The sequence below is a fragment of the Littorina saxatilis genome, linkage group LG16, assembly GCF_037325665.1.
Source record: "Littorina saxatilis isolate snail1 linkage group LG16, US_GU_Lsax_2.0, whole genome shotgun sequence".
In the NCBI taxonomy this organism is placed as follows: domain Eukaryota; kingdom Metazoa; phylum Mollusca; class Gastropoda; order Littorinimorpha; family Littorinidae; genus Littorina; species Littorina saxatilis.
This window is the reverse complement of record NC_090260.1, coordinates 24162225-24189260: the sequence shown is the minus strand read 5'-3', so window position 1 is coordinate 24189260 and position 27036 is coordinate 24162225. Positions and strand designations below refer to the sequence as shown.

At 40.8% G+C, this 27036-nt stretch overlaps 1 protein-coding gene across 1 annotated transcript in view; it reads left to right on the top strand.

Moving 5' to 3' along the window:
- The window catches only part of LOC138949936 (uncharacterized), a 251406-nt gene that overhangs the window by 130485 nt on the left and 93885 nt on the right, over positions 1-27036 (top strand). Inside the window, exon 8 of the mRNA XM_070321720.1 lies at positions 9376-9597. Within this exon, the coding sequence (XP_070177821.1) occupies positions 9376-9597 (222 nt within the window). The remainder of the gene's footprint in view (positions 1-9375; positions 9598-27036) is intronic.

Here is a 27036-nt window from a genome sequence, read left to right as displayed (position 1 = left end):
TTGGGGTATGCAGTGCCTTGGGTGGTTGACGTCTATGCCAAAAGCATTGCACTTCTAATTAATTTTGACTCAGAATTGCACGCTCTAACGAATAATTCGAACCCCCACAATAGCACTCCTTTGCATCAAATATATGGCAATCCGAATGGTGCAAATGTCCCTTTTAGCTCTTGATGTCTAAATAACACATTATTTAGCTAAATAACGCGTTATTTAGCCAAACAATGCTTTATTTAGCTATATCATGCATTATTTAGCTAAATAATGCATTGTTTAAATTAAACAATGCATTATTTACAGATACAGAAAAAAGAGAGCCCAAAGCACTAAATAATGCATTGTTTAGCATAAATAAGAGATTGTGTTTGTAAATAACTCATTATTTATAAATAATTACGCGTTTTCTCTAAACAATATATTATATGTAAATAAAGTGTTATTTAGATAAATAAAATATTATTTAGATAAATAAAATATTATTTAGATAAATAAAATATTATTTAGATAAATAAAATATTATTTAGATAAATAATTTATTATTTAGATAAATAATTTATTATTTACTGTTTTTGCCTTGAAATAGTATTATTACGCTAAATAATGCTTTATATAGCTATATAATAGGTTTCCGCTATATAATTCATGATTTGGTAAATAATACATTATATACCGTAAATAAAATATTATATACCGTAAACAATTCATTGTTTAGCGCATCGCGAAGCCGTTTTTTCTCTTGTTGTTTTTTTCCACGTGTTTCCGTGGATCCGAGAGAGCGCTGTTGATTCTCCACTGTCTTGGCAAACCCAGTATCCGGTACTCCACATCCGGTTCCGCCAAGGGACTGGGTGGCCGAGTGGTAACGCACTTGCGCTCGGAAGCGAGAGGTTGCGTGTTCAGGCCTGGGTCAGGCCGCAATTTTCTCCCCCCTTTCCTAACCTAGATGGTGGGTTCAAGTGCTAGTCTTTCGGATGAGACGAAAAACCGAGGTCTATGCTTGGCGCTGGTGGACAATATTCACTTTTTTGGCCAAAAACGCCAGTTTTGGCCCAAAAAGACAAAGATTTGGCCAAAAAACCCATACATTTGGCCAAATAAAATAGATTTGGCTATAACTTTTTTTGGCCAAAACTTTCTATGTAAAAGTTTTGGCCAAAACTGTTTTTGTTAGCTAAAACGGGAGATTTGGCCAAACTTCTGCCATAAAAAGATTTGGCCAAAAAAAGATTTGGCCAAACAAAAAAGATTTGGCCAAATCTTCACTTTTTTGGCCAAATCTTTTTTTGTTTGGCCAAATCTTTTTTTGGCCAAATCTTTTGTATTTGCTGGCGCTGGTGGACAATATTCACTTTTTTGGCCAAATCTTTTTTTGGCCAAAACTTTGCTTTTTTGGCCAAAACTGGCGTTTTTGGCCAAAACTTGCGTTCTATACTTTTTTGGCCAAAACTTTGCTTTTTTGGCCAAAAATGTACGTTTTTGGCAAAAAAAGTGTGCTTTGGGCAAAAAAAGTGAATATTGTCCACCAGCGCCTAGCAGCTTGGCGCTGGTGGACAATATTCACTTTTTTGGCCAAAAACGCACTTTTTTGGCCAAAACTGGCGTTTTTGGCCAAAACAATACTTTTTGGCCAAAACTTGCGTTTTGGGCCAAAACTATACTTTTTTGACCAAAACTTTGCTTTTTTGGCCAAAAATGTACGTTTTTGGCCAAAAAAGTGTGCTTTTGGCCAAAAAAGTGAATATTGTCCACCAGCGCCTAGCAGCTTGGCGCTGGTGGACAATATTCACTTTTTTGGCCAAAAACGCACTTTTTTGGCCAAAACTGGCATCTTTGGCCAAAACAATACTTTTTGGCCAAAACTTTGCTTTTTTAGCCAAAACTTAGCTTTTTTGGCCAAAACTTAGCTTTTTTGGCCAAAACTGGCGTTTTTGGCCAAAACTGGCGTTTTTCAAAGATTTGGCCAAAAAATGAAGTTTTGGCCACAAACAAAAATTTGGCCAAAACTTTCAATGCAAAAGTTTTGGCCAAAAAAATATTTGGCCAAATCTAAAACATTTGGCCAAAAAGTGAAGATTTGGCCAAATGTTTTAGATTTGGCCAAATATTTTTTTGCCAAAACTTTGCACTCAAAAGTTTTGGCCAAAACATGTTTTTGGCCAAAAACACACTTTCTTGGTCAAAAACGTACATTTTTGGCCAAAAAAGTGTGTTTTTGGCCAAAAAAGTGAATATTGTCCACCAGCGCCAAGCATAGAGGTCCCTTCGTGTACACTACATTGGGGTGTGCACGTTAAAGATCCCACGATTGACAAAAGGGTCTTTCCTGGCAAAATTGTATAGGCATAGATAAAAATGTCCATCAAATACCCCTGGGACTTGGAATAAAGTTAAAAAAAAATTCCATCTCACACGGCATTAAGTCTCAGGAAACATGAATACACGCATGCAGGAAAAAAAATAATATGGGTAGCGCCGTGTGTATGGCAGCTCGCTTTCCCCGGGGAGAAAGCAGCCCGAATTTCCATGAGGGTAACCTCACTGGACTGTAAATCTTATCCAATCCAATCCAATCCAATCCAATCCAATCCAAATGTAATCAAGATGGCTACACAAGCACAAGGGAACGTTCCCGCTGAATTGATCAGAACTCTAACTACAGCGGTTGTCCAGGAACTGGCACTGCAAAGGGTTCGTATTTTAAAGTTTTATGGGGGAACATCTTTTACATCTGGACATGGAGAATGAACGACTGCGAACTAAATTGCTGCTGTTGTACCATCAGTTGAAGTTAGGCACCTGACAAGAAGATGGTCGGAAGCGCAGCGGATGTAGCTTTAGTACGCCGAGACAGATGCTAGTTGTCTGATTGGTCAGTTTGAGAATCAACAGAGCTCTCGTGGATCCACGGAAACACGTGGTAAAAAACAACAAGAGAAATATCGGCTTCGATGCACTGCGCTAAACAATGAATATTGTTTACGGTAAATAATATTTTATTTACGGTATATAATGTATTATTTACCAAATCATGAATTATATAGCGGAAACCTATTATATAGCTATATAAAGCATTATTTAGCGTAATAATACTATTTCAAGGCAAAAACAGTAAATAATAAATTATTTATCTAAATAATATTTTATTTATCTAAATAATATTTTATTTATCTAAATAATATTTTATTTACATACAATATTTTATTTATCCAAATAATATTTTATTTATCTAAATAATATTTTATTTATTTAAATAATATTTTATTTATCTAAATAACACTTTATTTACATATAATATATTGTTTAGAAAAAACGCGTAATTATTTATAAATAATGAGTTATTTACAGACACAATCTATTATTTATGCTAAACAATGCATTGTTTAGTGCTTTGTGCTCTCTTTTTTCTGTATCTGTTAATAATGCATTGTTTAAGTTAAACAATGCATTATTTAGCTAAATAATGCATGATATAGTTAAATAAAGCTTTGTTTAGCTAAGGCCAAAAAAAAAAAATTGTCTGTTTCTGGTCACCCGACCGACCCTAAATTTCGGCGCCGACCCTAAACTTTTTTTTCCAAACTCAAATTTTTTTTGTTTTTGTTTTTTTGGTGGTATAAGGACAGGGTGAGAAAATGAACAACAAAAACGTGTGAAAACGAAAGTCCGCTGACGATTGAAGGGGCATAACCCTCGATAGGGCGCACCAAAATTGAAAAAGTATACCGGTAACAAACCGTGGAAGAATGAAAATAAGCTGCACATCAAAGGAAGAATACAGAGTGGAAATATGTGAGAGGTGGTTCCCCTGTCACATCTGAGAGAGGAAACGCTTCCTGCACGGGGTCAGTGACCGGTCAGTGACCGAGTTTAACAGACTGGAAATGTGTGTGCTCTGTGTGTGCGGCCAGATCAAAGGCAGGTCAATTGTGATAGCTGGGTGGCCTTGTTTATAGACACGACCTTCTTCCCAGGGGTCAATGACCCAGTTTTTGCCATGAGAGGTGGTTCCCCTGTCATATCCTGCACCGTGCTTCTTTCTTTCTTTATTTGGTGTTTAACGTCGTTTTCAACCACGAAGGTTATATCGCGACGAAGGTGAAAGCTGACGAATACGACCTTGACTGGTCACTGACGATCAGACCAGGTAAACAAAGAAAAACATGTCATATTCTTTCAGTCTTTGTCACAGATTTGTAAATGTGTTGAGTGTCTTGTCTCTATGTATAGTGAATCCAGTCTCTTTGCGCGATTTTTGACTCACATGCGAAGCAAAAGTGAGTCTATGTACTCACCCGAGTCGTCCGTCCGTCCGTCCGGACGTCCGTCCGGACGTCCGGAAAACTTTAACGTTGGATATTTCTTGGACACTATTCAGTCTATCAGTACCAAATTTGGCAAGATGGTGTATGATGACAAGGCCCCAAAAAACATACATAGCATCTTGACCTTGCTTCAAGGTCAAGGTCGCAGGGGCCATAAATGTTGCCTAAAAAACAGCTATTTTTCACATTTTTCCCATTTTCTCTGAAGTTTTTGAGATTCAATACCTCACCTATATATGATATATAGGGCAAAGTAAGCCCCATCTTTTGATACCAGTTTGGTTTACCTTGCTTCAAGGTCAAGGTCACAGGAGCTTTTCAAAGTTGGATTGTATACATATTTTGAAGTGACCTTGACCCTGAACTATGGAAGATAACTGTTTCAAACTTAAAAATTATGTGGGGCACATGTTATGCTTTCATCATGAGACACATTTGGTCACATATGATCAAGGTCAAGGTCACTTTGACCCTTATGAAATGTGACCAAAATAAGGTAGTGAACCACTAAAAGTGACCATATCTCATGGTAGAAAGAGCCAATAAGCACCATTGTACTTCCTATGTCTTGAATTAACAGCTTTGTGTTGCATGACCTTGGATGACCTTGACCTTGGGTCAAGGTCACATGTATTTTGGTAGGAAAAATGTGTAAAGCAGTTCTTAGTGTATGATGTCATTGCTAGGTTTAGTTACCCTAAAGGTCGAGGTCAAGCATGTGAGTCGTATGGGCTTTGCCCTTCTTGTTAAAGTTAGTTTTATTGGTCTACATTTGGGGAAGAAAAAAAGAAAAAAGAAAAAAAAAAGCCGACCTACCGACCCTAATTTTTTTAGCCATGTTACCAGAAACAGACAAATTTTTTTTGTGCCTAAATAACGCGTTAGTTAGCTAAATAATGCGTTATTTAGACATCAAGAGCTAGAAGGGACATTTGCACCATTCGGATTGCCATACAAATAGGACTCCGTTGTCCCTGATACATGTAGTACTTTTTCAAAGCTGTATACGAGCTGTTAAAGTAAAAACAAGCATATTTCTACCTTTGAAATCCATCGAGCAGCCATATCCGGGGCTCCGTCGCCACGCTTTTTGGCTTTAAATTTTAAGTACGGGAAAACGACAATCCTTCTACAACATATTATGCATCTCGAAACAAAGTTAGACGGGCACAGTGGCGTAGTGGTAAGACATCGGCCTCCTAATCGAAAGGTCGTGAGTTCAAATCCCGACCGCGGCCGCCTGGTGGGTTAAGGGTGGAGATTTTTCCGATCTCCCAGGTCAACTTATGTGCAGACCTTCTAGTGCCTTATCCCCATTCGTGTGTACACGCAAGCACAAGACAAAGTGCGCACGGAAAAGATTATGTAATCCATGTCAGAGTTCGGTAGGTTATAGAAACACGAAAATATCCAGCACGCTTCCCACGTAATCGGCGCATGCTGCCTGAGTACCGGGACGCTTCGTGATGTACCCAAAACGGTCATACAAGTAGTACGCTTGGCCAAAAATGTGTGCATCAGTTTTTGCACCCAAATTAAAGCATTAATCCCCGTGTCATTTCATCCAAAATGTATATGCCAGTGAAGGTCGTTTATTTGACTATCTGTATCGCCTTTTGGTTAAAATATCTTTTTTATATAGGTATCACGTGACCTCCCCTCAATTAAAGGTACCCTCAAAATCGACTGGACAAAAACGGAAGGGCTCAATTAAAAATCGGAAAAAACATAATCGGCAAACCTTTTTTTTGCCATTTGTACATACGAGAAGAAAGCCAAATTAAGTATCTACCCGGAAAAGGTTGTTTTGTTTTGCTAGCTTGCGTATTACGTGTGCGATGCTATCCTTGATGATGCAGGTGTCGATCGCAAAGGCGGCCAAAAAGGTGGGGGGTTTTTCGTCACGTTTAAAGACATGTGAAGTAATGATTGTTTTGGACGCAAGTGATCAATCCAATGACGAGTTTAAAAACATGTTTCAAACCATTAAATCTGAACAAATACATGTAACGATTCCCACTTTTGCTCGAAGTACGTCGAGTATGTTGGTAAAATATTCGAAAAGTTTCAAAGCAATCCACGAAGCTGTTGCTGAAATAGAGCGCTTTTCGTCACAGTATCTCTTAAAAAACAAGAGGCGAAGCCTTTAAGGCTCCCGTAAGAAATCGACAAACTCAATCACTCCATCACACACACACGCACACGCACACACACACGCACACACACACACGCACACACACACACACACACACACACACATACACACACACACACACACACACACACACACACACACACACACACACACACACACACACACACACACAAATAAGATCAGGTATATTCGCAGGCGAGCGCGCGATCTACAAAATTACTTGTTCAACAATGACAGGTTTTACCGTACGTGCTTATTGCTTACTCTACCTTTTTGTGTGTCTGTCTGTCGTTTTGTCTCTCTCTCTCTCTTTTCTCTCTAGTAACACTCCCTTTCTTTCTCTCTCTATCTGTCTCTCTCTCTCCCTCCTCCCCTCGCGCTGCACCACTATCGAACACAGATGAATACCGTGCGGATTAACGCTTACTATCGCTGTGAGTGACTGCCAGTTCAGTCTGCTACCTTGGCCTGTGTTTTGATGTTGGAAGACTTGTTTTTCGTAATTGTTCTTTTGCATTCTGATTTATATACCATCCAAGCGCGTTGTTGGTGTTGTACCAAAATTGATCCCAAATTGAAATATTCATTTGTGTTGAAGTTTGAAAAATGCTGACTTTTTGCAACCCTTCAGAATAGAGTTATTGTATTACAGTTTAATAACATGTTTGTGAAAAGTTTCAGTACGTCCAACAAACTCATCAAAACTCCATGATATTTTATACACACTCTTTTGCAATTGTGTTAACAATACTCATGTCAAATTTGAAATCAATACAATTAGCCATTACAAAACTACAGGGATTTTACCCAATTAGCCCACACAAAATGACGCCAAAACAAGCCTTCTACGGCTTTTGACGAGTCTTCTTCAAAATGGCAAAACAACACTGCTATTCACAACAGCTGAACCAAATAAATTTGAATGGGTATAACATGATTTGTTCTTCCATTTGAGATCAAAAACGGGGTCACTCTTGCTTATTTTGAATGTGTGTGTATTTTAGTGTTCGCAAGTTTGCGAATTTCATTTCTCGGGGTATCCTAGGTCTCCGGTCTACTGCATAAACACTAAATGATGGAAAACAAAACTCTTCATTTCACACGGTAGGGGAATAAATTACCTTTTTGGCAATATATTTTGTTTTAACATAACTGGCCGCATCACAAAGATCTACAGTTAACATGTATCTACCTACGTTTTAATGACGGTAGTTCGTACATATATATAAATCACTCTTTGTTATTGCAAAGCAAGAGTGATGAGTCTACCCTCAGTAAATGCAAAGTTATCACCATGCTCTTGACGTAACTTGCATTGAAATAAAATTCAGAGAAAATTGCATTTGAAAGTTTGTGAAGTGTTTCGCTGCGCACAGTAAAGACAGATTGCCAAATCAAGAGTATGTGTACGTTTTAGTACTTTTCATTGACATTTTTGAATATTCCAGTTACATTTCACTATCCCTAATCAAATCAGTCCAAGCGATGCACATTTCAACATCAGACTGATGCCGTACACACGAGGAAACATCAAGTAAAGCGATTCCGATCAGTTGGCAATAAAGCGTTTGGAATTTTATTCGCAACTCTTGATATTCTCAGTTTCATTGCAGAAGCAGACATATCGATGGTTGCAGGCTAATATTTGTTCCCATCACACAAAACTGGCCGAGTTTCGATCCCACATCGTTTCGAAGTAAGAGGTACTTCTTCCGAAACAAGTGTCCGAGCATCGCGGACTCGACATTCACAGCAATTACTGGCTTGTTTATCTTTGCTGCTCGATCTGCGGCAAGTTGTGCCTTCCTCTGTCTCTTGCATGATGGATTCACGCATACATTTATTTTTTAGAGGCAGAGCTGTGAGGACCCATCACTGTTTGAGACGTTGAATCGATCGATACAACGATCTCGCAGGAGTAACCGGATGTTGAGTGTACGCATGCGCACAACGACTTCCGGAATTGAAGATGTTGGTATTGATAAGGGATGACCAATCAGAGAATAAGTTTTGAAAGGTTGAAGGAGCCCAGTCGGTAGCGCGCTGGATTTGTATCCAGTTGGCCGCTGTCAGCGTGAGTTCGTCCCCACGTTCGGCGGGAGATTTATTTCTCAGAGTCAACTTTGTGTGCAGACTCTCCTCGGTGTCCGAACACCCCCCGTGTGTACACGCAAGCACAAGACCAAGTGCGCACGAAAAAGATCATGTAATCCATGTCAGAGTTCGGTGGGTTATAGAAACACGAAAATACCCAGCATGCTTCCTCCGAAAACGGCGTATGGCTGCCTAAATGGCGGGGTAAAAAACGATCATACACGTCACAGTAAAATTCCACTCGTGCAAAAAAACACGAGTGTACGTGGGAGTTTCAGCCCACGAACGCAGAAGAAGAAGACGAAAGGTTGAAGGTCACTCTTCCAAATAGGGAACATTTGCATGTGAAAGTACCCTTTGCCAGGCTCTGTGTTTGGGTCGCAGAATAGCGACATTTATTTTTGTGACTGAGACATCGTCGGAAAACGGGAATTCCCGCTGAGTACGGTCGCATGCAATAAGTCCGAAAAATGTATCCAAAAGTGGCTGCTCTGCCTTGAAAACTTCGATTTGTTTACCAAGTTAACAGATTTTTAGCATTCACTCACTTTGAAAATAATCACTTTATTGCGAAAAAGAGGATGGAATTGACAAAACAAACATCATACAGCTATATCCTAGGGTGTTCAAAGTACCTACAAATGCTAAAAACCCAAACCACGTCATGGAACGATTCGGGATCAAAACTCTGTGCCACCAGGCACCCCTGCCCATAAAGCCCCGTAGAATGTATCAAAAAAGAATGTACCGTATTGTTTCAGCATTGTGAAATGCATCAGTAACGAATTCCTTGTACTGTTTTAGTACCTTGGAATGTGGCGATAGAGAAGACGGCTTCACAGAGCTCCATTTATTTTGGGGTCGCATCGATGGCCATTGACGGCAGCACATCCGACAAAGATCACAAGCTGTGCGTCTCCATGAACCCCGATGCGGACCTAGATAGAGGCAGCTGGTGGCAGGTGGATATGGCGGCTACCTACAAAGTCTTCAGATTGCACGTCCATTCCCGCGTCGACTGCTGTGGTCAGTATCAGAAGAAACCTGATAATTGATTAAAGAAATAATCAGCGTCAGAAGAAACCTGATTAATGATAACAATACAAACAAAAAGCGTCAGAAGAAACCTGATCAGTGATAACAATAAACAAGTCGCGTGAGGCGAAATTACTACATTTATTCAATCTGTCGAACTCACAGAATGAAACTGAACGTCTCCCGCTCGTGGAAAAGGCAGTGCAATTGACTAGCCAGTTAGCGCGGTCGTGGTTGCGCTGAGCAGGATAGCATGCTTCTCTGTGTCTTTATTCTTTTTAACTTTCTGAGTTTGCTTTTAATGCAAACATAACACATCTATATGTTTTTGGAATCAGGAACCGACAAGGAGTAAGATGAAATTGTGTTTACATCGATAATCAACATTTAAGTTTAATTATAATTTTCATATTTTTAATTTTCAGAGGTTGTTTATAATCCGAATATAACATATTTATATGTGTTTAGAATCATAAAATAATGAAAAGTACGATAACATTATTTTTGGATCGATATCTAAAAAAAAATATTTTAATTACAATTTTCAGATTTTTAATGACCAATAATTTGTAAGCCTCCAAGCAATACCAAAGTCCAGCATTGGTCGAAGGTAGCTTAACTAAAATGTCAATCAATTTGGTAAAAATAATGAGGGCGTGACAGTGCCGCCTCAAATTTCACTAAAGGCCGGATATGACGTCATCAAAGACATTTGTGACCCTCCACCACGAAATGAGTCGCATGTCACCTCACGCGGTTCTGCGCTAGGCATAATATAAGTCCGCGGGGTGTCTAGTAACAGTGTGAGGGTCACCATAGTCACCGGCTTATAACTCGAAAAGTGTTCACTCTTTTCTAAAACGGTTTTCACCACTGGATGGAGAATAAAAAACTCTTTAAGAAAATGTAAAAATATGAAAATCATGAAAAGGTGACATGCGACTCATTCCGTGGTGGAGGGTCACATTTATCCAAAAAAAGAAAACATGGTCTGGGGATATTATCTAGAAAAATGTTGATGTACAGTTTCATGAAGATCGGCCTAGTAGTTTCCTCGGAATCGATCCACACACACACACACACGCACGTACGCACGCACGCACGCACACACACACACACACACACATACATACACTGAGCCCAAGAAGTTAAGGGTATTTTTTCAGTGGTATAGCCCAGATGTTAAACAGCAGTTTTTTGGTCAGAAATATACGTGTATTTGAAGATCAGTCTTTCTTTTGCTCAAAAATGTGTTTCTGGAATCTGAGTAATTTTTTGGTATGACGTCACAGGTACGTAACCATGCCTACACTCAAAAATGGCGTTATTTGACGGCATGATTCACTTTCAACCGTCGAAACAGTGTCTTATACTGAATGATATTTTACATTTTTTACATCCAAAAGTTTATTTGGTGTCTTACCTAACAGTTCATACACATTTCGTTCAAATCCGTCGCTAAGTCAGGCTGATCTAGCGTGTAAATGAGAGCGACCACAATCCTGAAAAACAGCAACAAATCCAGGGTTTTTGTCGTGTTTTTGCTGGGTAGCTGCAGTTGATATGCAATAAATCTAAAACTACAAATAGCAGCCTCGCCAAATTTCACAGAATGATAACAAAGACCCTCATCTGGATTTGCGCTAGTATTGGGAGCAAACAGAACCCGAGAATGGACGTTGTAACGGGTTTTCGTTAAAAATTTGCAAACGTTCGTAACGTCCTAGAAACAAATGTGACATGCACGTTACTTTGTACACTTTGCAAATAAATGGCGTCATTACATGTGTGCCAAATTTCAGAAACATTCTTTCATGGGCTCAAAAGACATAGCCTCACGACTTTTAAGAAATAAAAAGTAAAATCTTACTCCATTACGCTATTCTATTTTTAAAAACTCATATCAAGGTGGCTTAGTGGTCAGGACACACACTTTCTACTATCAAGGTTAATTGCACAAAGCGCAGCGATTGAAACCTTTTTCTTTCATATAAGATCTGCTGTTAGGTGTGTTGTTTTTGAAATTTGTCTTTGGCACGGTGTTCTGGTGTGCAAGCGCGTGCGTTTATGCATCTGTCTGTCTGTCTGTGACTACGTGTGTGTTTGTATGTATCATGTGTGCATGATAAAACAATAATCCGAAGACCTCCAAATAATTATACTTTTTGAGTTTGTGTGACTGTTCCCGTAGCTTGATGTTCACGGTTTACGAATTAAGGGACAACCAAAAAGGCGTTCGCTCTGTGATATAACGGACAGATAACGGTTCTCTGTATACTAGGCCGTTATGACCTCGAGACAACGCTCTTACAGACTTAAACACTTGGCGATGTCCATCCCCACAGCTCTATTTCGTAGCATTCCAACTGTCTGATTCGTCACAGCAAATGCCAGATTGTGTCTCGCCGCTATCAAGACGACGATGAGAAAAACCCAGTGTTGTCTCCATCTGACGTCATTTAAAAAAATTATATGACGTCATGTCTGCATTCTTCTGTCTTTTTGATTCTTTGTCTTCTGTACTTATTTCTTATACAGCACAGCTGTGTTGAAAATCCGTCGCCATATAACCTTGAACGGTTGAAAACGACGTTAAACACCAAATAAAGAAAGAATGTGTTCAAAACACGTGAACAGTTCTTTTCTGCAACTGCAGTGCTACTGAGCAAGTTGTTCACATCATGCGTGAAGGCTATACGCATCCTATCGGAGAACGAGAAACAAAATTATAGAAAAAGTCATTTAAAAAAGTTGCGCAAAAGACACCAGGGACAGTATGTTTCACCTCTTTTCAAACGATCATAACTTTTGAACCCATGAAAGAATGTTTCTGAAACTTGGCACACATGTAATGGCACCATTCTTTGCAAAGTATACAAAGTTGAGTGCATGTCACATTTGTTTCTTGGACGTTACAAACGTTTACACAGTTTTAACGGAAAACCGTTACAACGTCCATTCTCGGATTCTGTTTGCTATAAGTACTGGAACATATACTGACGAGGGTCTTTGTCATCGTTCTGTGAAATTTGGAGAGGCTGCTATTTGTAGTTTTAAATTTATTGCATATCAACTGCGTCTCCCAGCAAAAACACCATAAAAACCTTGGATTTTTTGCCGTTTTTCCGGATTGTGGTCGCTCTTCTTTACACGCTGGATCAGCCTGACTGCGCGGCGGATTTGAACGAAATATGTATGACTTGTTAGGTAGGACACCAAATACACTTTTTGGTGTATAAAATGTAAAATATCTTTCAGTTTAAGTTACCGTTTTGACGGTTCAAAGTGATTCATGCCTTCAAAAAACGCCAATTTTGAGGGTAGGTGTGGTCACGAACCTCTGACGTCATACCCAAATATTGCTCAGATTCCAGAAAAACATTTTTGAGCAGAAGAAAGACTGATCTTCAAATACACGTATATTTCTGACCAAACAACTGCTGTTTAACATCTGGGCTATACCACTGAACAAATATCCTTAACTTTTTGGGCTCAGTGTACATACCGGTACATACACCACGACCCTCTTCTCGATTCCCCGTCTATGTTAAAACATTTTAGTCAAAAACAAGTCAACATTTACATCTAAATACAACATTTAGTCAAGCTGTCGTACTCACAGCACGAAACTGAACGCATTGCATTTTTTTTCACCAAGACCGTATTCTCGTAGCATCGTCAGTCCACCGCTCGTGGCTAATCCAGTGAAATTAACTAGTCGGAATAGAGCGGTAGTAGTTGCGCTGAGCAGGATAGCACGCTTTTCTGTATCTCTGTTCTGTTTAACTTTCTAAGCTTGTTTTTGAATCAAATATATCATATCTATATGTTTTTGGAATCAGAAACCAACAAGGAATAAAATGAAATTGTTTTTAAAGCGATTCTGGAAATTTAAGTTTAATCATAATTTTCATATATTTAATTTTCAGATCTGGTTTTAAATCCAAATATGACATATTTATCTTTTTAAATTTTTAAATCAGACAATTACAAAGAATAAGATGACATTATTTTTGGATCGTTTTATAAAAACAATAATTTTAATTAAAACTTTCAGATTTTTAATGACCAATCTCATTAATTCATTTTTAAGCCTGCAAGCTGAAATGCAATACAAAAGTCCGGCCTTTGTCGAAAATTGCTTGACCAAAATTTCAATCCATTTGATCAAAAGATGAGGGCGTGACAGTGCGGCGTCAACTTTCACAAAAAGCCGGATATGACGTCATCAAAGATATTTATCCAAAAAACAAAAAAACCTTTTCTGGGAATATCATACTTAGAAATTCTCATGTAAAGTTTCATGAAGATCTGTCCAGCAGTTTTCTTTGAATCGATACAAACACACACACATACAATCATATACTGTTCAAAAAAAGAAACGCATAGCTTGTAATATTTGGTTAATTTAGTTATATGGCTACAAGGATATCCACCAAACTGCAGAAAATGTTTATCTGGTCGTCGACCTTTCGTCCATTGCCACAAGTGAGCTCTGCACGTGACGCATGCGTTATCAGTGGCTACAATGTCAAAATTGCTCATTTGGCATGACCACTCGTCATGCTTCAGTGTAATCTCGTGAAACTCGGGGAATATTGAGCTCTCACCATGTCTTCCAAAACCCATAAAAGCGGATTGTTCGCCACAAAGAAATCAGACGACAATTCAGCGACGAAAGATGGCCCGATTGAGCAGAGAAGACCGCCAAATTGCATTGGGTCGTTTACAAGCAGGCCAAAGTCAAAGTGCAATCGCCAGGCACTTCCACGTGTCCCAGAGCACCATCAGTAGACTGTGGGTCAGGTTTCAAGCCACTGGCTCCGTTGCTGACTTGCCACGAGCGGGAAGACCAAGGGCGACAACTGCTGCTCACGACCGCTTCATACGGCTCCGCCACCTCCGGAATCGTTTCCTGTCGGCCTTATCTTCTGTCCAGGCTCTCCCGGGGCCACACCGATTATCGGACCAGACCGTGCGGAACCGCCTGCATGAAGCTGGTTTGAGAGCTCGCAGACCTCACAGAGGAGCTGTCCTCACCCGCCGCCATCGCCAGAACCGAGTGCAGTGGGGCAACCAGCACCTTCGCTGGACCGTCCGGAATCACTGGAGACACGTGTGGTTCAGCGACGAGTCCTACTTCCTGCTCCAGCGACATGATGGTCGGAGGAGGGTCTACCGGAGAGTAAACGAACGTTACGCGCCCAACTGTGTGGATGAGGCACCCGTTCATGGTGGTGGAGGCGTCATGGTGTGGGGGGCGATCAATACCGCTGGAAGGAGCACCCTGGTGCACGTCCAAGGGCGCATAACTGCCCAGCGATACGTGGAGGAAATTCTGCGCCCACACGCCCTTCCTCTTCTGGCTGACCAGGATGCCATATTCCAGCAGAACAACGCTCGCCCGCACACAGCACGACTCACCACCCAGTTCCTCACCGACCACCATGTCCAGGTGCTTCCCTGGCCATCCATGTCGCCAGACATGAACCCGATAGAACACCTCTGGGATGAATTGGACAGACGTGTGCGCAGGCGAGAAGAAGCGCCGGCAAATCACCGCGATCTATTGCAGGCACTTCAGGAGGAGTGGGACACCATCCCACAGCAAGATATCCGGCATCTGATCCAGTCCATGCCCAGAAGGTGCCGGGCAGTTGTTGCTGCTCAAGGCAGTCACACCCCCTACTGACTTGACAGCCTCGGCACCCAATCGTATTGATTGACTGATTGATTTGAAGATGCAAATGAACTGTGTGTGCATTCAACTGTGTCCATACCAAATTTCAAACAAATAATCTAAATATTGGATTTTCTGTTAATTTTTTCGAAAAATAAAACAAATTTGGCAAGTAGCAACTATGCGTTTCTTTTTTTGAACAGTATACATACACACACACATACACGCACGTACGCACACACGCACACACACACACACACACACACACACACACACACACACACACACACACACACACATACACAACCACCCTAGTTTCGATTCCCCATCTATGTTAAAACATTTCGTCAAAACTTGACTAAATGTAAAAACGCCAGAAGAAGCCTAATTTAAAAACAAAAATTAAATCAGGGTCAGAAGAATGTATCAATTACAAAAGACCTGATAAGTGATAGAGAAAAAACAAACAAAAACTCAGCGTCAGAAAAAAAAGATAAATGATTAAGAAAACTTAGTGTAAGAAGAAACCTTATATAATGATTTAAAAAAACACACCTCAGCGTTAGAAGAGACCTGATTAGTAATAAAACTACTTCTTGTCCCTTGTGCATTTTTGACTCACATGCGAAGCAAAAGTGAGTCTATGTACTCACCCGAGTCGTCCGTCCGTCCGTCCGTCCGGCCGGCCGGCCGGACGTCCGTCCGGAAAACTTTAACGTTGGATATTTCTTGGACACTATTCAGTCTATCAGTACCAAATTTGGCAAGATGGGGTATGATGACAAGGCCCCAAAAAACATACATAGCATCTTGACCTTGCTTCAAGGTCAAGGTCGCAGGGGCCATACATGTTGCCTATTTTTCCCATTTTTCCCATTTTCTCTGAAGTTTTTGAGATTGAATACCTCACCTATATATGATATATAGGGCAAAGTAAGCCCCATCTTTTGATACCAGTTTGGTTTACCTTGCTTCAAGGTCAAGGTCACAGGAGCTCTTCAAAGTTGGATTGTATACATATTTTGAAGTGTTCTTGACCCTGAACTGTGGAAGATAACTGTTTCAAACTTAAAAATAATGTGGGGCACATGTTATGCTTTCATCATGAGACACATTTGGTCACATATGATCAAGGTCAAGGTCACTTTGACCCGTATGAAATGTGACCAAAATAAGGTAGTGAACCTCTAAAAGTGACCATATCTCATGGTAGAAAGAGCCAATAAGCATCATTGTACTTCCTATGTCTTGAATTAACAGCTTTGTGTTGCATGACCTTGGATGACCTTGGGTCAAGGTCACATGTATTTTGGTAGGAAAAATGTGTAAAGCAGTTCTTAGTGTATGATGTCATTGCTAGGTTTAGTTATTTGACCTTGACCCTCATGTAAAGGTCAAGGTCAAGCATGTGAGTCGTATGGGCTTTGCCCTTCTTGTGTTTTTTACTCCCATGAGTAATGAAGAGCATCTTAAGCCCGTCCTTAATTGAGCTCGAAGTCGACTTGGCGAAGGAACATGAAGTCTTTATACCGAAATCCCGCAGCTACTGCGTCGTACTTAATTTGACCCCTACTTCGCTTCGCAAGTTTTGATATGCGAAACTACGCCGTAGCTCAGCGAGAAAGTTGTTCTTTTTGTCAGAACAGTGCTTTTTGATTCAAGATCGACGTAGAAATCACACTCGAAACCAAAATGAAGGATGTGTATATCGGCTTTCGTTGTCATTTATAAGTACGTAATCTAACAACCTAGGTACGGTATTATTTCATACTGCGACGCTTTGATATTTTGAATCAAACTAGAAATCTAACTGTTCACGCAAAATGCCCACGTCATGCTGATCAACCAAAATAGAACAAAGAACTTTGTGTTACAATTAATCTTACATCAATTGGTGACGCAAAGTACTCATTAATGGAAGCAAACCTCGCGCAGGTCGAGACTACCAGCAGCCATACATGCACAGTCTGGCTGAAAGGCTGGAGACACCAAGACAAGAACAGATATAGAGAATACTACATGGCTTGCTGTGTCGTACCAGATTTACACGAGTTGTTTTTTTTAAATATTGAACTGCGAGCGAAAGCGAGCTGTTCACTATTTGAAAAAACAACGAGTGTAAATCTGGTACGACACATCAAGCCATGTAGTATTCTGTTTATCCTACATACTGTACTTACGTGTAGTTTACTGAAAATGTCTTGCAGATGAGGCAGCTAAATTGAAGACGCTTGTTTTGGAACCTCGATCTCTTCTAAAGCCTCGTGCAATCTATTACGTCAAAGCAAAGAAACGTCACTCTGAAAGTGTGGCGTGACGTATTAGTTCTAAAGATTCATCGAGGGTAATTAGCGAGCGCAATTTTTGTTTCTATAATGACGTTTGTCTCGGTGACTTTGGCATCATAAGCAGTGGAAAAACAGGTCCCTGCCAGACTTGCTTGACATGACCTCATTTACATGATATACACACGTGTGATTTGAACGATTATTATCTCACGGGTGTCTCTCTCACGTATGTAGGATAAATGGAGAATACTACATGGCTTCCTATGTGATACAAGTTTTACACGAGTTGTGTTTTTGATTATTGAACTGCGAGCAAAAGCGAGCTTTTCAATATTTGAAAACACAACGAGTGTAAAACTGGTATCAACCAGGAAGGCATCTAGTATTCTGTTTATTCTAATCTACATACTGTACTTTTGTGTCTATTGCTCCAAACGTCCAACAGTCGAAGCGCATAAATTAAAGACGCTTCAAATGAAACCGGGATCTCTGTGTGTATGCTCTTAACATTCTTCCAAGTTTTTCAAGAATGACGTTTGTCTCCGTGACTCGGCATCACGGTCAGTGGAAAATCAGGTCCTGCCAGACACGACCTTTTCACATGAACTGTGGAGCGAACGATATTATGACATGAGTGGTATCTCACACGTATGTAGGATACAAATTTATTCTCTGTCGAGAGCCGAGTGCATTGCATTGGACTTCGCGAAGCTATGCTGACAGTAGTTTAATTAAGGTACGAATTCTCGTTCCGGAAGCTTCGTGAAGTGAGCTACGCAAAGTCGACGTCATCCAAAAAAGGACAGGCTTTATGAATAGTAAGTGTTATATATAGGCCGGCCGTACGTAGACAAATACCGTAACGTTGGGGTTATCTCGATTGTTGTTGAAACAAAAATTTCACACTTTCCACACTTTTAGAGTTTGATGATCTCCCAACATGACCCCTGTTTGGTTGACCCTCGTCAAATAAAAAGGCCATAGCTGATTATGTCCCGTTCACTAAAACTTAACAGTTAGAATTTCTCTACTTTTAAAGTTAGAGCCTCCAAATTTGACATAATCGTAGGTTTTTATGATCTCAAGACATGACACACATTTTGCCTTTTTTCCATCAAATTACAGTATGACAATGTTTACTGCAGAATGTCTATCACTACTAGAAATGTCCACTGTCCCTCTGGGATATCAAGGAAGTGAATCTCTACTTCATCAAAATATGATGTCATTGTTTGATTTGTGTCTGGGGTAATTTAGTCTTGGCTAGACTAGTGGTAGCAAAGATCAAGGTAAGAAAAGATAACTCTAATCTTCGTCCCCAAAAAATGCCAAAACATGGGGTATGGGCATGGTCAATTAAAGGGATTGGCAAAATGCGGATACAAATGTTCTATGAGGCTGGGTGAGGAGACTTCATTACGAATGGAAGTGGGAAGGTAGAACTCAAAGGTGCACACGTTTTCGCCTTCCACGGTGCTAAATTTGTGGTGAAAACGATCAAAGGTGCACACGTTTTCGCCTTCCACGGTGCTAAATTTGTGGTGAAAACGATCAAAGGTGCAACACGTTTTCGCCTTCCACGGTGCTAAATTTGTGGTGAAAACGATCAAAGGTGCACTACATTGGGGTATGCACGTTAAAGATCCCACAATTGACAAAAGGGTCTTTCCTGGAAAAATTGTATATAGTGGGGCCCCCAGTTGAAACGATTGTTCAAATGTGTATACCAACATATCATTTGGTGTGCTGTTAGAAGACATCCAAAGAATGTAAATTCCAGGGGGGGGCAAGCAATTTTTGTCCTCTGGTAAATTTGGTTGCTAGGCAACGGAGTGCCTTGTCGCGAACAATGTCAAACACACAGTTTGGGCGTTTTAACACATATAAACTATAATATAAGACTGAATAAACATGATAAATCCATATTATTGGGTTGTTGTTGTCTTTTTATTGCCTTTTAGTGAAAACAATAAATAAATGGTTGAAAAATGAGCCAAAAATCATATTTTGGAACCTTCGGGTTAGGCTATATTTGTAGGTGCTCCCAAATAGAGACAAAAGAAGGTAAATAATAAGCTTGAATTGACCAGGGAACACACCAAAGCTTTGGTGATATACAGGTGAGCCCAGGGACCTAAATAATGTGTATATCTAACACGTTACATAACAGTGTGTGTTCAGACTGAAGCAGTGAAGACATGGCAAGCGGCGTGAGTAAAGATATGGACTGGAGCCTGTGCATCTTTTGCCAGAAGGACACAACAGAAAAGCTGATAAATCCCACCGAAGAAAGCTACAGCACAGCAGAGAGACATTTAAAAGGTTTTAAAGCCGTTGGAGCGTTTCAGTCCTCACTGAAAATAGACAAATTCAATGATGGGTCAGGGATTGTGTCTTCGTTAGCCAAACAGGGAGCTAGGTGGCACAAGAACTGCCGTGCTAACTACAACCAAAGAATGTTGGACAGAACTGAAAAGAGACGGCATGATGAAGCTGAAAAAGATGAAGGCGAGACAGGAAAGAGATCACGCAGAGAGAGTGGGCAAGTTTCTCCACCTGTATGTTTAACTGTGGCAAAACTGGAAATCTTTCTGGAGGTTCTACATACCAGCTTGAGTGACATATTCGGGAAGCTGCTTTGAAGATTGACCCCCAAGTTGACAACAAGTCACGTCTCACGATGTTGGGACTGGCTCACATGGCCAGACGAGGGTTTTGCACTTCACGGGTAAGACATGATAAGATAATTCGGCCAGATTGAGCCGGTTGAAACTAGCTGAAAGGCTGCTGCAAAGGTCAAAACCACTGTCAGACCCAATTCACCTTAACAGAGTAGCCCTTTTCAGAAATCAGAACAAGTCTACTCAGATGACCAAGAATCTGAAGCTGAAGACAGCCAAGACCAACTGTGGTTTGTTTGCAAGATTGTATGTTGGATGTCAGGCTAGAGGAGGAGACCTTGATGAATTCTTTCAGCACGAAAACCAGTCATTCCCTCCATCAATCTAAGATTCTGGAGAATTGCGCCACGGCAACAAAAGCGATCTCCTGCACTGTTTTGAGAAAACTCATGACCCAGTACTCACTGAACCACAAGTATCAGCTGTTCTCATTGATGGTGCTGCGCTGGTGCACATTCTGAAGCCACGCCAAGCACACACATTCCAAGAGTACAGTGATTCGGTCATTTTAACATATGTCCTGATGTGCCTGTCTAACGCTGATTGCGTTGACATTGTTTGGGACTGTTACCGTGACAACAGTCTGAAGTCATCAGTGCGGAAGAAACGAGGCTCTGGCATGAGAAGAAGAGTGAAAGGAGACGTTGCTCTGCCACGCAACTGGCCAGAATTCCTACAAAACAGTCAAAACAAAGAAGAGCTGTTTCATCCTGTCTGAAAATCTGAAGCTCGTCAAGGAAGACGGGAAAGTGGTCATTGCAACACAAGGTGTGGACTTTGTTAGTTCTAGTGACATTAGTGAGGACCAAAGAGCCAGGCTGTCCCCTTGTTCACACGTAGAGGCTGACACCAGACTGGTTGTACACTGTTCTGACCTGGCCAGAATGAATCACACTGACGTCATGATCAGGAATTTAGACACTGATGTAGTGGTGCTTGCAACAGCTCACAACCATTCCCTCCAGCTGGAAAACCTGTCGGTTGCATTTGTGCTAGATCCCACTATCGTCTTCTCCCTATTCACGACTACGCCCAGAGAAATCAGCAGCACCTCTGATGTTTCATTCTCTGACTGGCTGCGACACTGTGTCATCTTTCTTTGGTGTCAGTAAGGAGAGATGCTGGGAAGTGTGGATGTCTGATCCAGAATTCACAGCTGTTCCTTTGGGTGCTTGCATCACCGGACAAGTTCAGCCAGATTGAGCGCTTTGTCTCGTTGATGTTCGACAAGACAGTGTTTCCGACAAGGTGAACGATGCCAGAAAACACCTGTTCACGAGGAAAGGGCGCATGCTGGAAAACACCCCACCCACTCAAGCTGCTCTTCTTGAACACACAAAAAAGCGATCCTGCATGCACTCATCTGGAAGGAAGCTCTCATTCCGCAGCCAGAGATTCCAGATCCTGCAAGCTGGGGCTGGGAAGAAGTTGATGGAACTTTTTCGCCTGTTTGGACATCACTTCCAGATGCATCTAAGATCTGCTCTGAACTAGGAAAATGCAGCTGCAAGAAAGGTTGTAGAGGTCCGTGTAGCTGTGCCACAGCGGGTGTCCCCTGCACTGCTCTTTGCTTCTGTGATGGCAAATGCCAGCGTGACTGAAAGACTGAATTCATGAACCGGTTATGTGAGTAAATCGCTATGGATATAGAAGAAACTATGTTTACATGTTTCTTTTTCAAACTCTGGCATTATGCATGAAATGCATTTCTTTGTTAACAAATAGTAGAAATACAGCTTCGTGTACAGTATTTGTAAATAGGAGGGCCTCTACAACCTTGTTGAGAATTTATCTGTAGACAATTGACCGGACAGTATGTTTTACATCAGTATGTAGTGTCGTAGTGCCATCTGTCTTTTCTTTAAAATAAAGCAAAATCATGAACCCATTCCAAAAAGATAGCAACTAGCAAGAATATATTTGTCATTTGCATAATTTTAATAGTCAATGTGCAAGCTTGCGATTGTTACTAGACGGTACCGTTCTTGAAAAGAAAACCGATTCATTTGTATGTAATTATAAAACGTCAATAGCCAGTGCAGGGGCGGATCACATCATGGGGGTTACCAAATTTCTTAAAGGGACAATTCCACGACTCGAAGCGTTTAGTTGTGTGCGCGAAAATGGAGCAATCTGGTGCAATCTGAGCCAAGAAACTTCCCCAAATACACCTTCAAAAAGTAAATTTAAGAAGACAAATTAGATTACCAATAAAAGGAAAATTGACCGATCTGGTGCAACCTGAGCCAGCAAACTACCCAACTACCTTCCGAAACCGTCATTTAGAAGACAAAGGCCAGCTCCTAGGGGGGCCCGGGGGCATGCCCCCCCCGGAAAATGTTGATAAAAATCAAGGAAAATGGAGGAATCTGGTGCAATTTGAGCCTTCAGTTTTTCTTTATTTTTAAATGTATTTTTTTTAATACTTTTTTTTCTTTTTTTTTAGGCTGCGGAGGGGGGGGGGGGGTTTCCGGAAACCCCGGAAACCCCACCTGGATCCGCCCCTGCAGTGTGTTTATTGTCCTGATGTTAGAAACATGGTACAGGCAAACATAAATGTAAATTCAAAGGTAAACTAAACTCTTAGTAACAAAGAACTGGTGTTTTGAATGTTCACCTTCTGCAAAAGTGCGTTTTGAGGGTATGCTTACTAAACAGGTCTTATCCCATGACCTGCCTCTTTGTCTCTGTCAGCTGAGGAGGTGATTATTCTGAATTATCCATCGCAACCATATGGATTACCCATCACAACCGAGTTTCGATCTCAACTGTCATTGGTCATTGTCTTTGATTTCAGAGTACAATTGAATAATTTGTAGAGGTCATCTGCATATTCAGAGTTTACAGATGGACTACTTTTTTCAACATACGACTGAAATATTGTGTGGTGTCAAAGTCAATATCACGTATAGGTACAGGCCTACATGTGTCAATATTGAGAAAATAAAGAATACTTCATACGATACGCACATTCTGCATGGATTTAAAGAGCGGAGTCGAGATATTTCGCTGGCTGAAGCGATTGCATGGTCAAAGGCATGTTCAACGAGTATCGCGAGTGGGATCAAGGGACGATACTCCCTAATTTTTACACAGACAGCCATCTACACAGAACCGTGAGAGAGAGAGAGAGAGAGAGAGAGAGAGAGAGAGAGAGAGAGAGAGAGAGAGAGAGAGAGAGAGAGAGAGAGAGAGAGAGAGACAGCCATCTACACAGAACCGAGAGAGAGAGAGAGAGAGAGAGAGAGAGAATGAGAGAGAGAGAGAGAGAGAGAGAGAGAGAGAGAGAGAGAGAGAGAGAGAGAGAGAGAGAGAGAGAGAGAGAGAGAGAGAGAGAGAGAGAGAGAGCAATCAAAACACAACCCAGTCACCTCGTAGTTCGAAAACTCAATCTGAAACTGACATCGATTGTCGAAGGCATGCCTGCGGTGCATAACTCTGGAAAAGTTGTCGTAGCTGGGAACCCGTTGAGATCCATTCCAACGCCAAAAAATTATCAGAAGTGTCACCATGAAATCAAATCAAACGTTAGGTTTTCTCATGTGGTTATTTGCTTTGGCTTTAAGTGTATTGCTTCGATTGATAGATGAATCTGCTTGCAACCGTGCTGTTCAAGACTGTTCGAACTGTCGTCTGCTAGACGGGCTTGTGTGAATCCGAGTCGAGTAAACTGCGGGGTTCAGCGACAAATGAGGGAGTGACATCAAAATGAAAAGAAGAAGACGAAAAGAAGTTGGAGATACAGTTAAGATATATGGGAAGGAGAAGAGGATGTGAGGTGTTAGATGTAGCCAACCTTAGGTGTTCAAACTCAAGACCGGGACAAAGTAGAAAGCGATGTACCGCGACCGACTCTCAGTGCCGACATACAACTTCCAAGCTTTATTGCTTAACGTCTACACCAGGCGAAGTATTGAAGCTTTGGCTCACCTAAACCCGACGACTGAATATGTAAGTGATCCACGTGTGAAAACCGAAACAGAACAGCGCGATGACAGCCAACATTTCTATCCCCGACTGACAAAAAGTAACACTGCATGCGAACTGACTTGGGTCAACGATCAAACCAGCACGGCCCGAACTGAACTTGTTGCGCTGCCATTATCGTGCGCAATTCTGGTAAAAATATAAACCCGGTATGCCGAATTGAGTATAACGAAAGCCAATGTCAAATATACACAGGGATATTTTAAAATGACTTTCAAAATGTAAAAGCAGATAGCAGACCTTTTTATAAGCAATATGAATGACTGAATGTCCACATACAAGTCGAATGACGCCGTCCATTATGCTGACAAATGGGAACTAGCTTTGCGCATGAATTCATTGACATGAATTTCGACTGCGGAGGCTTTTGGCAAGCTGAAAACAGGCACGGGCAGGTTTTAGTGGAAAAAGTAAGTGTTTTTAATGAAAACATCGGAGTAATGGGATAAATAGCTTACACACCTCGTCCTGAATATCTTGCATATTTTCCCTCTGGTCGATTTTCAGGTATTACCTCGCCAAAGGCTCTGTAATACCTGAAAATCGACCCTCGGGAAAATATGCAAGATAATCAGAACTCGGAGTGTGTAACCTATATATATTTTCGTTCATAGACCATTTAGAAGTTGCCCCTCCCTGGCATTTGGATCCTGAGAGATGTCTTTTTAACTGTATAAAGTATCATGTTGGTATACCAATCCGAACAATTCAGCCCCTATTCTGCAGCTAGTCCCAGCACTAATAGGCATAGATAAAAAATGTCCACCAAAATACCCGTGTGACTTGGAATAATAGGCCGTGAAAAATAGGATATGCGCCGAAATGGCTGCGATCTGCTGGTCGATGTGAATGCGTGATGTATTGTGTAAAAAAATCCATCTCACACGGCATAAATCCCTGCGCCTTGAGTCCGAGTCTGGAGATACGCGCGCGATATAAGACTTCATAGAACATAACGTTTTCGCCTTCCACGGTGCTAAATGTGTGGTGAAAACGATCAAAGGTGCACAAGTTTTCGCCTTCCACGGTGCTAAATGTGTGGTGAAAACGACCAAAGGTGCACACGTTTTCGCCTTCCACGGTGCTAAATTTGTGGTGAAAACGATGAATTGAATTGTTTGAGAAGATTACTTTCTGCTTTCTAGATCGTGCACCATTACAGTCTTCACAGTCTAGTGCATATGTCAAGTTCCAAGAGTGCAAAACGATGATGCAAATATAAATTCGAGGTGGGGAACTATTGTTTTGCGATCGATGTAACAGGTAACACTCCCAATTTTCGAGTACTGACGGAGATGTCCGGAAGTAATCGAGCTGTCATGTAAATGACCTTGTCGGCATTCTTCGATTCCAGATGATCAATTTTTACAAGCATAGATACATGAAGAATGCCACAAAACTTTGTCTTCTTCTGAGCCAGCGTTTTGGGCCGCCGCTGCACTTCCAAAACTGATAAACAAGTCTATACGCATGACCAACAGTTTGACGTCATCGGTGTAATGACGTATTGCTTTGCGAGTAACACTTTGGTAGATTCCGGTCAGGCAAAAAGTGAAAATAGATCTTGCCTGATTTCACTGTGTGTTTCTGCATTTGTGATATTTAGGGTAGTGTTCGAGGCTTTTTCGGCAATGGCGAACAAATGTTCTGTCTTGTAAAAGATCATAGAACAGTTCTAAATTTGTACCATAAACATTTGCTACAGGGTTTATGGCACTAAAATTGCCTTTGATAAAAGGGGCCGTTTCTGATGTTACTGTGAAATACTGGCATTCATACAACATACATATAGTTATTATCTTCATTTTAATAGTTTTGGGTGAAAATAACTTTTTTCCGTACACAGAATAATACACGTTTGATAGATTTTGTTCATAATTTTAATGAATCTGTTTTAAAAATTCTACATTTGAATGGGGGTGGGGGGGGGGGTGGGGGGGTGGTCCCTCTTTTTGTACAAAACGTGTCCGAGTGGTGTGTACACCCTACCCAATTAAATCATCACAACAAATCCCTTTTAGTTGCAATTTGAAAAAATAAAATATATTCTGGCTTCTGAAATAGGGATCTCTGGGCTGCCTACTGCATTTGCCGGGTTTGGCAGACCCTTGATTTTTACCCCCTATAAACCACCAGTACATGCAAGTACACCCCAACAAGGGAAATGAATAATAGTTATCTATAAATGATTATTCTCAATCGAGAAACAAATTGATGAGGATATGGGTTTGAATAGTTGTCCCCTGATGAGGCTACCTTTCAGTTTCCCCAAAATAACCTCTACAAAATCACACCTTTAAAAAAAAGTTGTCCTAACAGCTTGAAACTGAAAATCTTGCCGAAAAGTACCATCTTTGGGAGAGGTACTTAAGAGGGATCTCTGGGCTGCCTACTGCATTTGCCGGGTTTGGCAGACCCTTGATTTTTACCCCCAGAGAATAGTCTGTTCCACATCCACACAAAAAATCTCAAAAAGTAAAAATTGGTTGGTCCATGCTACTAGGGGTGCTTACATCATTATGTGATGTCATTGTGTCGGAAATTAGGTCATTCAAATGTCGTGAGTACCCATTTTTGTCTTGACCAGTCCAGTGTCAATCCTGTCAACTTGAATGCAACCGTGTAAAAGACAAAATAATTATGGTTTTTGGTTGCTGTTATTCAAAATTGGGACGGTGTTGAGTATGAGGTTAGTGGTGGTTGTGAAAAGAGGGATAGGGGTGGGGCAAGTTTGGTTTTGGGATATTCTTAGGATTGAAACACAAAAGGAAATTTAGGAAATAAACGTTCTCTT